Below are 12,941 nucleotides of genomic sequence, written 5' to 3' on the forward strand. Positions count from 1 at the left end.
TCAGTTTAATTCAAGTCATGTTCTTTTGGACATAGTTTCAATTCAACTTGTTTTAATTTGTTTCAATTCAACTACTTTTCTCTTACAATTTTAACTCAATTTCGTTCGTTTCACTTCAATTCGGTTCAACTACTTTCGGCCTGCAATTTAGGGCCTGTTCTCCCCAGCTTATTTTCAGTTCAGTTCAGTTCAATTCAGTTCAGTTCAGTTCAATTCAGTTCAGTTCAGTTCAATTCAGTTCAGTTCAGTTCAATTCAGTTCAGTTCAGTTCAGTTCAGACCAGTTCAGTTCAGTTCAGTTCAGCTCTTGACAATACTTTTACTCTCACATATCACTATTCATTTCAGTTCAGTTCAGTTCAATTCAGTTCAGTTCAGTTCAGTTCAGATCAGTTCAGTTCAATTAAGTTCAGTTCAGTTCAATTCAGTTCAGTTCAATTCAGTTCAGTTCAGTTCAATTCAGTTCAGTTCAGTTCAGTTCAGCTGTTTTATGCCGAAGAGAACAGGCCCTTAGTTCCATTGAGGCTAAAATAACATCTCCTGGTTGGCTTCTGTCCAACAGAACCACCTTAGTCATTTAGAAAAAATAATTTCCACTTTATGCAAGAACCAATGACAATATGCCACATGTAGTTGAAGAATAGAAAAAAGAGATTGGCCTCCTTGAACATGAACGGCTGGTATGGTGATATCAAACAAAGATTACATTGTGTGGGAGAAACCAAACCACAACACTCAAAATCAGAAATAAATAAATAAATAAGCGGAGAAAGATCCGGCAACCAATTTCTCAGACAAGAATGGCAGCAATAACTGCTGCTGCTTCAACTGTTAATTTTGGAAAGATTGAGCAGCATGGTTGCCTCTTTCCCGCTAAACCCCAATTATCCCATTCTTCAACTTCTCCAAGAATCATTGCTATGGCATCCCAAAAGAAGGTACATCCCCAAACCCCATTCCTATACTTATATTATGTAAATTCATGTTTTGCAGGAAACCATTGATTAATTTAGCACAGAGCCCGTAATTTTATGAGACGGTCCTCTTCAACATTTACGAGTGTACTACCTCCTGTTCCTAAAGATCCTCCCCATTCGACATTTTTCACTATTCACAATTTTCACTTTGACTTATGTTTGTGATTTACACATAAGAAAAAATATAGTGATGTGAAATCTTGTTAGATTCGTCTTAATATTACCTAAATAACTACTTTTTATAATAATTCTAAATACATAATCAAATATACTAGTGTTTATAGTTTTAAATTGGCATGAGAAGTGAAAGTGGATTGATGTTTAATGCATTTTTACAATTAAGTTTTTCCTTGAAAAAGGATTATAAAAATGCTGCTTGATATGCAAATTTTAGCTATCCTCATAAGATTGAGTGTTAGTTTATAAAATTGCCACTTGATAGAGAAGATATATGTTACTCGTATTCTTAATTTTATCTCTTCAAGCCATGTCGAATTTCCAGTACTCCTAAAGTGCATATACGTTTTGACACATCAGTCTGGGCCAGAATCCTCATAAAAATTACCAAGTTAGATATTTGAAGTTTTGAACACTTGTCGTTGTCCGACACGAATCCGAGTACAAAAATTATTAAAAGAAACGGTCTAATTTTAATATATAATTAGACCAAGTCATTAAATGGATTAAACTAGTCACTGAAAGAAATTAACCCGGTCACTATTGAGCTAATTCTCTCTTTAATATTGGGTTTATCATATAATTTTAATTTAAAAGTAGGCGGTATCTTACAAGACAAACTCATCCGAGTAGCATAGGTGAAGGAAGATTTGAGATTGAACCTCATATGCACTACAATACTACCCAAAAATACATATAGGAAAAAAAAAAGTCCTATGTTAAATATGCTTTAGACCTCTAAAACCCCAATTTCCATTCCATAGTTAGTAAGTAGTAGTAACATGTTCTTGTACATTATAAATAGCTACGATTAATATTTGTAATTTTCTCCTTTGAACAGGTGAATAAGTATGACCCAGGATGGAAAAAACAATGGTTTGGAGCAGGACTGTTCTTCGAAGGGAGTGAACAGGTTGAAGTAGACGTGTTCAAGAAGTTGGAGAAAAGAAAAATTCTGAGCAATGTTGAGAAATCTGGGCTACTATCAAGAGCAGAGAAGCTTGGATTCACACTCTCTTCCATTGAGAAATTAGGGGTGTTTTCCAAGGCAGAGGAGTTGGGATTGTTGAGTTTATTAGAGACATTCGCTAGTTTATCTCCCTCAGTCTTGGCATCCGCAGCATTGCCCTTCCTAGTAGCAGCTATCTTAGCAGTTGTTCTCATTCCTGATGACTCAGCTGGCCTTGTGGCGGCACAAGCGGTGGTTGCTGGCAGTTTTGTTGTTGGGGCTGCCGGTTTGTTCGTTGGGTCTGTGGTGTTGGACGGGTTACAGGAGGCTGATTGATAAGGAATTGGGTTTGTAAGTCGTCTCTGTGTACATGTTAGTGGCTGAAGGTGTGGGTGTGACACTGGAAAAACATGTTTTTGTCTAAGACATTTTGTGCATTTAATCTGCATATTGTAAACAAAGAGTAGGAATCCTGACAATTATGGGTTGAATACTTGAATCTATATTTTTTTTTTTTGTGGAACAAAGGAACATCAAATTAACTAAAACAATCCCGAAATAAAGTTATTACAATCCGAGATGTACTCATTCATGCAACAAAGGGGTGGCGTGCTAAAAAACTTTGTTACATTCATGCAATCATCAAACTTTAAAGCTTCCTTTGCCAATCGATCCGCAACCTTGTTTTGTGTTTTAGGTAGATGCTTGACTTGGACTTCCCTGATCTTTAATAGGAGCTCCCTGCACTCAGATACAATGTTAGTGTAGATGTCCACCACTGATTGACGACGCGTAAGCAAGCTAATAGCATGTAGACTATCAGAAAAACAGTAACAATGTGTAATATTCTGTCGTACAACATGTTGTAACCCTTCTCTTATCCCCAATAATTCCGCAAGTACTACATTTAGAGTGTAAGATTTTTTGCAAAAGCCCAATACCCAAGTACCCTTAGAGTCTCTAATTAGGCCACCAATACCAATTTGAGAGAGAGGATCATGGAACGAGGCATCGGTATGAATCATAAAGCTATTATTAGGAGCTACAAAGAGTTGTGACGGGGAGGATAAAAACAAGGGTTGTAAATTGGGTTGGTCCGTAGGTAGGTCCGTCAGGGGTTTGTACTTACAAGCCTTTAAAAACTCCCAAGCTTGTCTTTTTGCCTGTATCATGGTTTCTTGGGGAGTGGGTATATCTTTACCCTCGAAAACTAGCAAGTTTCTAGCTTTCCAGACCTCAAAACATATCCAGGGAAACAACACTTTCCATGGTAGGCCATGTAGTGCCCTCGTAGATTCAAGATTCCGTGTTATCCATGTTTGGATATCTCCCTCTCTAACCTCGGCGTCGAGGTCAGCAAGGGTCCATACTGGAGCCGACAATTGACAGTCCCGCAAAACATGAATTCCATCTTCCGTGAAATTTACACACCGAGGACACATTGGAGATGGGAGAATATGTCGGATATAGAGGAGTAAGTTATGAGGTAAACGGTCACGCCATACCAACCAAAGGAAGAATTTCAGCTTGGGAGGGGTTTAAGCTTTCCAAATCAAACTTATCTTGGACGGTAAAGGTTTGATTACATTGGGGTTTTGCAGGAGACTCTCTTGATAGGCCATTGCTAGGGAGAAACCTGTTGCATTAACGAAATTTGACACCGGTGCATCAGTGAGGAGGTTCTGCGGGGGGGTTATTGAATGAATACGGTCCACAATTACATCTGGGAGGGAGATCGATAGTGGTTGAAGATTCCAAGACCCGTTGGTAGTGAGGTCCCTAAGTGTTAAATTACATTCAGTCTCAGTGAGGGGGCCCATAACCAACTCTCTCAGCGGTCCAACACCCACCCAGTTGTCAAACCACACCCTAATTCCTTCCCCATTCCCAATGACCCAAGAACTGTTTCTGGATAGTAAGTCCCACCCTTTCCCGATTCCTTTCCACACATGAGACCCATACTTAAAACTCGTAACATGATTGTTATGAACATATTTCAAAAATATACACTCCTTGGCCAGGGTAGATTCACCATGGCACATTTTCCACCCCAACTTTGCCATGGATGCCTGGTTCAGAGCCATCTGGTTTCTTATCCCCAGCCCCCCTTTATCCTTGGGAAGGAAGGTGGTCTCCCTATTTACTAAATGCAAACATTTTTTCTCCTCTGTGTCTCCCCATAAGAAGTTATTACAGATCCTATCTATGTCGTCCAAAGAAGCCTTAGGCAGGTGAGTGGCCTGCATGTAGTACGATGCTATTGTTGCTAGGGTCGATTGAACCAAACATAGTCTCCCCGCTTTGTTCAAAAAGGTAGTTTTCCATTTTGCCAACTTGTTTCTAACCTTGTCCACAACAAACTGGACTTGAGCTCTAGATGGGCGTTTATGAGAAATGGGAAGGCCCAGATAGAAGCCCAAGTCAACAGATTCTCGTATGTTTAGGGTATCCTGAAATAGGCTCTTATCTTCCTCAGTAGTGTTAAACGAGAAGACTAGTCTACTCTTATCATCATTAATCTTTTGGCCCGACTTTTGACAGAACACATTCAAGACCTCCCTAACCGTAAAGGCTGTATTCTCATCTACTCTTCCAAACAAAAGCAGGTCATCTGCAAACATAAGGTGTGAAATCGGTACCCGCTTCCTCCCCACCCAAAAAGGCGTCCATAACTTCCTACTACAAGCTTCGTTGATCAAAAGGGTTAGATGCTCAAGACATAGGTTAAACAGGTAAGGGGACATGGGATCTCCTTGTCTCAAGCCCCGAGAGTGTTTGAAGTTGGGCCCTTTCCTTCCGTTTATGAGAATAGAAGATGAAGCCTTGGCTATGCAGTCCATGATTAGCCGGATGTTTTTTCATCAATACCATGGCTAAACAGACAATCTCTAATAAAGCTCCATTCCAACCTATCATAAGCTTTTTCCAAGTCTATCTTTAAAGCAAACCACCCTACATGGCCCTTTTTCTTGGACATGGAATGTAGAACCTCGGAGGCCACTACCAAATTAATATCGGGCGGTCTACCCTTGGTGAAGCTATTCTGATTTGGCGCTATGAGGTCGTTCATAAAGGGTTTTAAGCGATTCACAAGTACTTTGGTTAACACCTTATACAAGGTATTGCATAGACTTATAAGTCTCAGATGTCTAACAGTCTCCGGGGGGTATTGTTTGGGGATAAGGCATATTGTAGCTTCACAAAGATGTTCCGGAACACTCCCTTCCCTAAACCAACTATTTAAGGTTTCCCAAATATCTTGACCTAGAATACCCCAAGTCCTTTGGAAGAAAATCGGGTGCAGACCGTCCGGTCCTGGAGCCTTATTTGGATGCATACTAAATAGGGCTTCCTTGACTTCTATAATGGGTAAAGGGTGATCTAACCATATAGAAACCTCATGCGCTTTGTGGGTCCACAAACTTTCAATTTTTTCCGACGAGTATAACTTAAGGAAAAAGTCCGAAATATGCTCTCTAATGTCCCCTGGGTCTGTCAACACATTTCCTACTTGGTCCCTAATGGAAAGAATCCTACTTGACTGGCGGTTCATCAGAACACTTCTATGGAAGTACTTGGTATTCCTATCCCCCTCCTGCAGTCTTTCTACTCTACTCTTAGCAAACCACAAAGCTTCTTCTTGGTTTAGAATATTCAACAACTCCTCTTGTAATTCCGATTCTAACCTAAATAAGAATTGGGATGAAGGGTTATTAGCTAGTGCTAACTGGGTTCCTTTTAGCCTCGCATTCGCTCTATTCTTCCTTTGATAGATATTCCCAAAGGTGTTCTTGTTCCATTGGGTCATAGCCTGACATAAGGTAACTAAGTCTTCACTAAGCGGACCCTTCCCTCTAATTTTCCCCTACTCCGAGGCCACGAACTGATAGAAAGAAGAATCCAAGAGCCACATAGGCTCAAAACGAAAAGGTTTAGGTCCATGTGGTGGAGTCTTGTGGTCTAATTCTAACAAAACATGGCAGTGATCTGATGTGATCCTAGTTAGATGCCAAAAAGAAGTATTTGGGAAGGTGGTAATCCAATCCAGATTTCCCCATCCACGATCCAATCTCTCAAATATAGGTTTAGTTTTCCTCTTATTCGTCCAAGTGTACTTCGGGCCATAAAAGCCCAAGTCAACCAACTTACACTCATCCATGGTACGTGCAAAGAGCTCCGCCCGTTTCCTATTAATAGGTCTACCCCCAAATTTATCCGTTTGACAAACAACTTCATTAAAATCCCCTAGTACTACCCACGGGACACTAATCGTCCTACCCATGACACATCATTCATTCCACAACAATTTTCTAGCTTCAAACTTAGGACTAGCGTAAATAGCAGATAATAAAAAGGATGAAGAGAGATTTTGTACCTCCACTAACCCGTGAACTCCTTGAGCAGTCGCTCCTGTGAAATGAATAGTGACCCTCTCGGGGTTCCACAGGAGTAGAATGCCGCCCACAAATCCCACTGGCTCAACTAGATACCACGATTTCAAAGGGAGGCTCGACACAATATTTGTCGTGTGCTCACGACTAACCCATGTTTCAACTATAATTGCTATATCCGGATTATGATAGTTCATAAGGTGGCGAAAATTGGTTTTAAACGAGGGTCTAGCAATGCCTCTCGCATTCCAAAAAATAACTGACATATTTTTAGGAATTGATGGTCGGCTTTGGATGCTTTGATATAGCACCCCTTTTGGTAGTCCCGTTGTCTCCACTTCTAGCCCCGTAACTGGACACATCCGAAACCCCCTTTGTGGCCACAACACCATCTCGGCCTCGCGTGGGTATTTTTTCCCTTTTCCCTCGACCCAACTCGCTGAAATCTGAAGCTGTTTTAGTGGTGTCCTGATTCTCGCTGCCACCAGCGCATTGGTGTTGCTCAGAAAACTTAAACGTTGTGCCGTTGATAAGTCATATTTATATATAGTTTTTAGGTGCATTTAGGTTGCATTTTAGAGCATTTAGTTTTATATTTAGGTTCATTGTTGCATTATATTCTTAAGTTATGCTTTTCTACTCCTATTCGGTATGTTTTCTTGTTTTTGATGAATTTCAGGCATTGATAACGTATTTGGAGTATGATTAGCTAAGCTTGAGGATTAGGAGCACTTGGAAAGGAGCTACAATGAATAAGGATCGTATGGATATGTCATAGTACGAGTTTGAGCAAAAACGAAGCGGAAAATCATTAGAAGAAATGTGGAAAAGGAGTCACGTCTACTCTTCTGATCATAACTTTTGATGTGATTCTTAAAATCCAGTGATTCCAGCAGATTTGGAAACTAGACTTGAAGAGCTTTCACGATAGGCACGCCGCGAGGAGACTTTTAGTCAAGGAGTTATGCCTTTCAGAAGATTGCACTGTTTCTGCTGGGATCTGCCACGCGTACGCGCGGATCATTAATCCGCCTATTAATGATTTATTTAAGACTTTCCTTATCTTGTAAATTACTTTCCTAGTCATATTAGGTTAAAAGATATTATTTAGATGGGTTTTTCATTCTTTTTTTCTCTCTCTCCCCTTTCACGTTATTTTTAGTTTTAGGGTTTAGTTTAGTTTTCTCTCTTTCTCTCTAGTTTTAGTTGTAAACCCTAATTTTTATCCTTCATTAATTCATGATTTCTTTTAGTTTCTTTCCTTGATTTCTTTAATTATGCTTTTCCTTGTAGATTTAGATTTCATTATTTATTTCATGATAGAGTAGTTTTTATTTATAGGGTTTTGGGAATCCATGTTTATATGCTATGATTTGATTTATATTTATTCATTGTTTGATTAATTATTGATTTCTCTAATTGATTAGTGTTTTATTGTTAATCTTGCAATCTGATCACTTGTCTGATTAAATATTGTTAATATCGAGTCATAGATCGAGAGATAGTACTCTTTACAGGCTTACCTACAATTAGCAAATCTGATTATGTTGAGCGACCGTACTAGCATATGTTGATTTGAGAGCGTTAATGCCTGACCAAGGATTGACCTGTGCTCTAGATATCTGATTCATTGAACCATTGATGATATTTGATAGATTATAGTTATAAACATGGTGAACCATTGCCCTAGATCTTTTTAGTTTGATTTTCGTAATTTGATTAGTTTAGAACTTTACTATTCTTATTCTTGATCTTGTTTAGTTTCTCTATACCTTATAAACTAGATTAAAATGACCATCTCTCTGTGGATTCGACCCTACTTACCCTACTACATTGTTAGAAGGTTTTGCAGGAATTATTTTTGACAGATGTACGACAACCTATCAAATTTTGGCGCCGTTGCCGGGGAGACGGTATTGTTTTATTTAGTTTTTATTGTTGGTGAAACTAAATTGTATATATTATTTTTTTTCCTTTTTGTGAATATTTTTATTTTTTTTCTTTTTTTTTTGAATCATGGAGTCATGGTATTTTGATGATGGGGATAATTATTTTGCTAGGCAACATAGTAATAATTCATGGAATTCTCATGTTTACAGTTTTGATGCATCATATCAAAATCCTCCCAATTTTTACATGAGTTCCCCTGAATTACCTCATATGTTATGTGAACCCCATGCGCATGGTAGTAATTCTAGAGCAATTTTTTCTTTTCCTCAGTATGAGAATGAAGTGTTTTGGAAGTATTATCATAGGCTTGGTGATTTTATTGGTCCTAATCATGAAATTGAACTGTGGGATATGTGCCTAGTGATTTATGAGGGGTTAAATGAAGAAACTAGGATGGTGGTAGAATCTATGTGTAATGGAGGATTTCTATTCCAATCACCTGATTATTGTTGGGATTTAATTGTGTGGTTGGCTAGGGATACTTATGAGTGGGAGATGTCTTCATCTGCTCTTTTACCCCAAACTTACATGACACCACCATCAGTATATGGTTTTGACCCCTCTTTCCAATTTGAATGTCAATCTGCTCAAAATTCTAACCCCAACCCATTTATTTATGATGATACTGAGGGGTGGATTTTTAATGAGAGCTATTTGGATGATGATAAGATTGAGAGAAGTGCTAATGTGATGGATGTTTTGCAGGAGGAAGAAATCATGGTTGAAATTTCCTCTTCGGAGGAAAGTCAAGTTGAGAGTGAGGTGATTTATGAGTCTTTATCGACACCGTATACTGTTTTTGAGTCTCATGTTCCCTTTTCACAACCATTTGACCTTATTCCTTCTTCTCCTATATTATATCCTCCATCGTTCCTTCTTTCTCCCCCTTTGAATGACTCACGTGATAACGTAAATAATGTACATTTAGTTTCTTTTTCTTCTTTTAAGTCATGTAAAAAGACTAACGATTTTTCTTTTTCTCCTTCTTGTAAATTTAATTTTTCCTTTGATTTTTCTTTTTGTAGTTTTAGTAATTTTTTAGTACTAATTTTTTTTATTTTTCCTTTTCACTCTTATATAATATGCTCTGAGATGTCTGCAGGAACATATGATAAGCTTCTTAGAGCATTGAACTATTATGAGCGATCTACTAGTCTTAAACGGTCATGCAAGACCTTAAATTTGCGCTTCTCGGGAGGCAACCCGAACATTAACCTATTTTCTCTCTTCTTGTTTTTTTTTTATTATTATTTTTATGATTTTTGTCTTTGTTTTTTTAGTAAGTTTACTCACTTTGGTGTATTTTTTGTGTGTTTGTTGTAGGTGGACCCAAAAAAAAAAAAAAAAAGTTGTCGAAGTCTTGACAGAAACCGTTGACCGCCGCCCATCCAGCGCACCACCTGCCGAAACCTCGCACCTCTACTCCTCTAGACTCCAGCAGCACCCTCCCACTGTTTCACTCTCTCACCACCCTCCCACCATCAACCACCGCCGTTCATCATCTTCGCATAAACCGCGCGCTACCACCGGAGTTATCGCCGGCGACCGCTATCGCACAACCGCCCCTTCTCCTCCTCTTCGCGCCTTCTTCTTCTCCGGCGCAGAACCAGCACACCACCACAACAAAATCCCTCGCGCTTCCGCCTTGCTGCAGCCGACCACTTTAACCAGCGCACCACCACCTTACTGCGGTGTCCCGCAGCCCCGCGAAATCCCCACCCCCCCTGATTTCTTATTCTCTCTTCTCGTTTCTCTTTCTTTTCTTTTTACTTTGTTTTTTCTGTTTTTTTTATTCCTTTTTTCTTTTGAATTCTTTTTTTTATTAACACATCTTTGCATTTTGATTAATGGTGTTATAGGACTTATGCAAGTTAGCAACCAAATAGTTCAAGTTGGTCTTCCAAGAGTAATGTTATGTGATTAAAGCTTATTCGACTCTTCATTGGGTTGTAAGTCTCTCTATTTTCTATTGTTAATACTCTTGGTATGACTTTCAAATTTTTGCTTGGATTTTTGTTTGAGATGACATACTTGTTGAATTCTTGGGACAACTTTGATGATGCATCGATTGTTGGGTTTCATATTCTTGTGTGGCGTTAGTGGTGATTGGTGACTTGTGGTGATAGGTGGGTGACTTTGGTGTTGGATGATTGTTGGGGTTCAACTTTGTTCCTTCTCTAATCTAGTTTTTGCAGTGAGGACACTGCAAATTCTAGCTTGGGGGAGGAATATTCTATCCTTTATTGCTTTCTAGTGTAGATTTCATTGTTTTCGTAGGATGTTGCACGGTTTGTACTGCTTATTAGGAGTGGGAGTTTACGTGCAACCAAAAAAATTATACTGCTTTATTAGTTGCATTAGCATATTTCATCTCATTTTAGTTGCATCTATGGGACTATTGCTAAGACTTTTTGAGAACTTTGTTGATATTTTACTACATTTGTTAAGTGTCACTCATCTTGTTCATGATACTTCATAGCACGATTGTTTCGCAACTGATTGTTTGTGGTAAGATTGATTGATCTCTCTCTGGCTCGATTTAATATTACTATGCAGACACCTTAACCTAAGTGAGCTTTTGTGCCTATAAACTGACGTATCTGTGTCAGTTCTATTCTTTCATGTGTGATTAGTTCCTCGTTGTTGCATTGATCTTGACTTTGATTGGTACTCCTTGATATTTGATAGTGCATACATTTTGATATGATTGAGGCTTTCATTTGATGATCTTAGCTCCAGAGTTATTCTTATTTTCATATTATCCTCCTCTAGCCCCGCTGAGCCTTTTCTGACTTTGTTTGATTAATACCTACATTACAAGCCATTGCCTCATTTGATTCTTGTCCCAAGCCTAGCTTGGGGGAGCGAGTATTAGTTTTGGTTTGGTTTGTATTGAATTGAAGTGCTCTATTTGTGGTTAGAAGGATGAAAATATGTTTAGTGAGCTTGAAAATTGAAATGAAAGTTCGTGAAAAAGAAACACAAAAAAAAAGGTGAAAAATGAAATGAAAAAAAGAAGTGAAAGAGTTGTGAATAAAGTGAAATAAAAAGGGTTATGATTGAATTTCTTAAGTCAAAAAGGTTGTTGATTAGATTTGGAGATTGTTAGTTGTTGCATGGAGTTATTATGACCTTTCATAGTCATGTTTTAGTTATATGATGCCCCCCTTCTGGTTTTTCCACCACAATTCCCAAATTATTTCCATACCTTTAACCTAGCCCCATTAAACCCTTAAAAGTCCTCTTGATCATTATGTATTGTATTGTTGAGTATTAAGTGAGTCAAAAAGTCAAAGTTAAAGAGTATTTGCTTCATCGAGTCGACTGATTTAGGTTGAGAGTCATTATTTATCCTTAAACACATGAGAGATTTGAGTGCATATAACTATAGTGAGGTCTGTCAGGTTTGGTTAAATCCACTTGGGAGAGATGGTTTGTGGTATGATTGGAGAGTCGATTGCGATACATGATATGCTATGCGGCTTTGTTCGAGATTGTTTCGGTGCTTGGTTTATGTAGTGATTATATCTTTTGTGTTCTCAATTGAGTGTTTAGCCCTGTTGTAGTCCTATATTGTAGGTTGTCTAACTTTTCCGATGTCTATGTCTTATTGCTTGAGGACAAGCAATGGTTTAGCTTGGGGGAGTTTGATAAGTCATATTTATATATATTTTTAGGTGCATTTAGGTTGCATTTTAGAGCATTTAGTTTCATATTTAGGTTCATTGTTGCATTATATTCTTAAGTTATGCTTTTCTACTCCTATTCGGTATGTTTTCTTGTTTTTGATGAATTTCAGGCATTGATAACGTATTTGGAGTATGATTAGCTAAGCTTGAATTAGGAGCACTTGGAAAGGAGCTACAATATAAGGATCGTATGGATATGTCATAGTACGAGTTTGAGCAAAAACGAAGCGGAAAATCATTAGAAGAAATGTGAAAAAGGAGTCACGTCTACTCTTCTGATCATAATTTTTGATGTGATTCTTAAAATCAGTAATTCCAGCAGATTTGGAAACTAGACTTGAAGAGCTTTCCAACGATAGGTGGCACGCCCGAGGAGACTTTAGTCAAGGAGTTATGCCTTTCGGAAGATTGCACTGTTTCTGCTGGAATCTGCCACGCGTACGCGCGGATCACTAATCCGCCTATTAATGATTTATTTAAGACTTTCCTTATCTTGTAAATTACTTTCCTAGTCATATTAGGTTAAATATTATTTAGATGGTTTTCATTCTTTTTTTTCTCTCTCTCCCCTTTCACGTTATTTTTAGTTTTAGGGTTTAGTTTAGTTTTCTCTCTTTCTCTCTAGTTTTAGTTGTAAACCCTAATTTTTATCCTTCTCTAATTCATGATTTCTTTTAGTTTCTTTCCTTGATTTCTTTAATTATGCTTTTCCTTGTAGATTTAGATTTCATTATTTATTTCATGATAGAGTAGTTTTTATTTTTAGGGTTTTGGGAATCCATGTTTATATGCTATGATTTGATTTATAT

At 38.1% G+C, this 12,941-nt stretch overlaps 1 protein-coding gene across 1 annotated transcript; it reads left to right on the forward strand.

Annotated features, from left to right (window-relative positions):
* The first annotated feature begins 679 nt into the window (after positions 1-679).
* Positions 680-2,595, forward strand: LOC104894111 (hypothetical protein). Its single transcript, XM_010680281.4, has 2 exons — positions 680-937; positions 1,995-2,595. The coding sequence occupies exons 1-2, from the start codon at positions 800-802 to the stop codon at positions 2,436-2,438; spliced, it is 582 nt and encodes a 193-aa protein (XP_010678583.2). The 5' UTR covers positions 680-799; the 3' UTR covers positions 2,439-2,595.
* Positions 2,596-12,941: the final 10,346 nt, after the last annotated feature.

The sequence above is a fragment of the Beta vulgaris genome, chromosome 5 (genome assembly GCF_026745355.1).
Source record: "Beta vulgaris subsp. vulgaris cultivar EL10 chromosome 5, EL10.2, whole genome shotgun sequence".
In the NCBI taxonomy this organism is placed as follows: Eukaryota; Viridiplantae; Streptophyta; class Magnoliopsida; order Caryophyllales; family Amaranthaceae; genus Beta; species Beta vulgaris.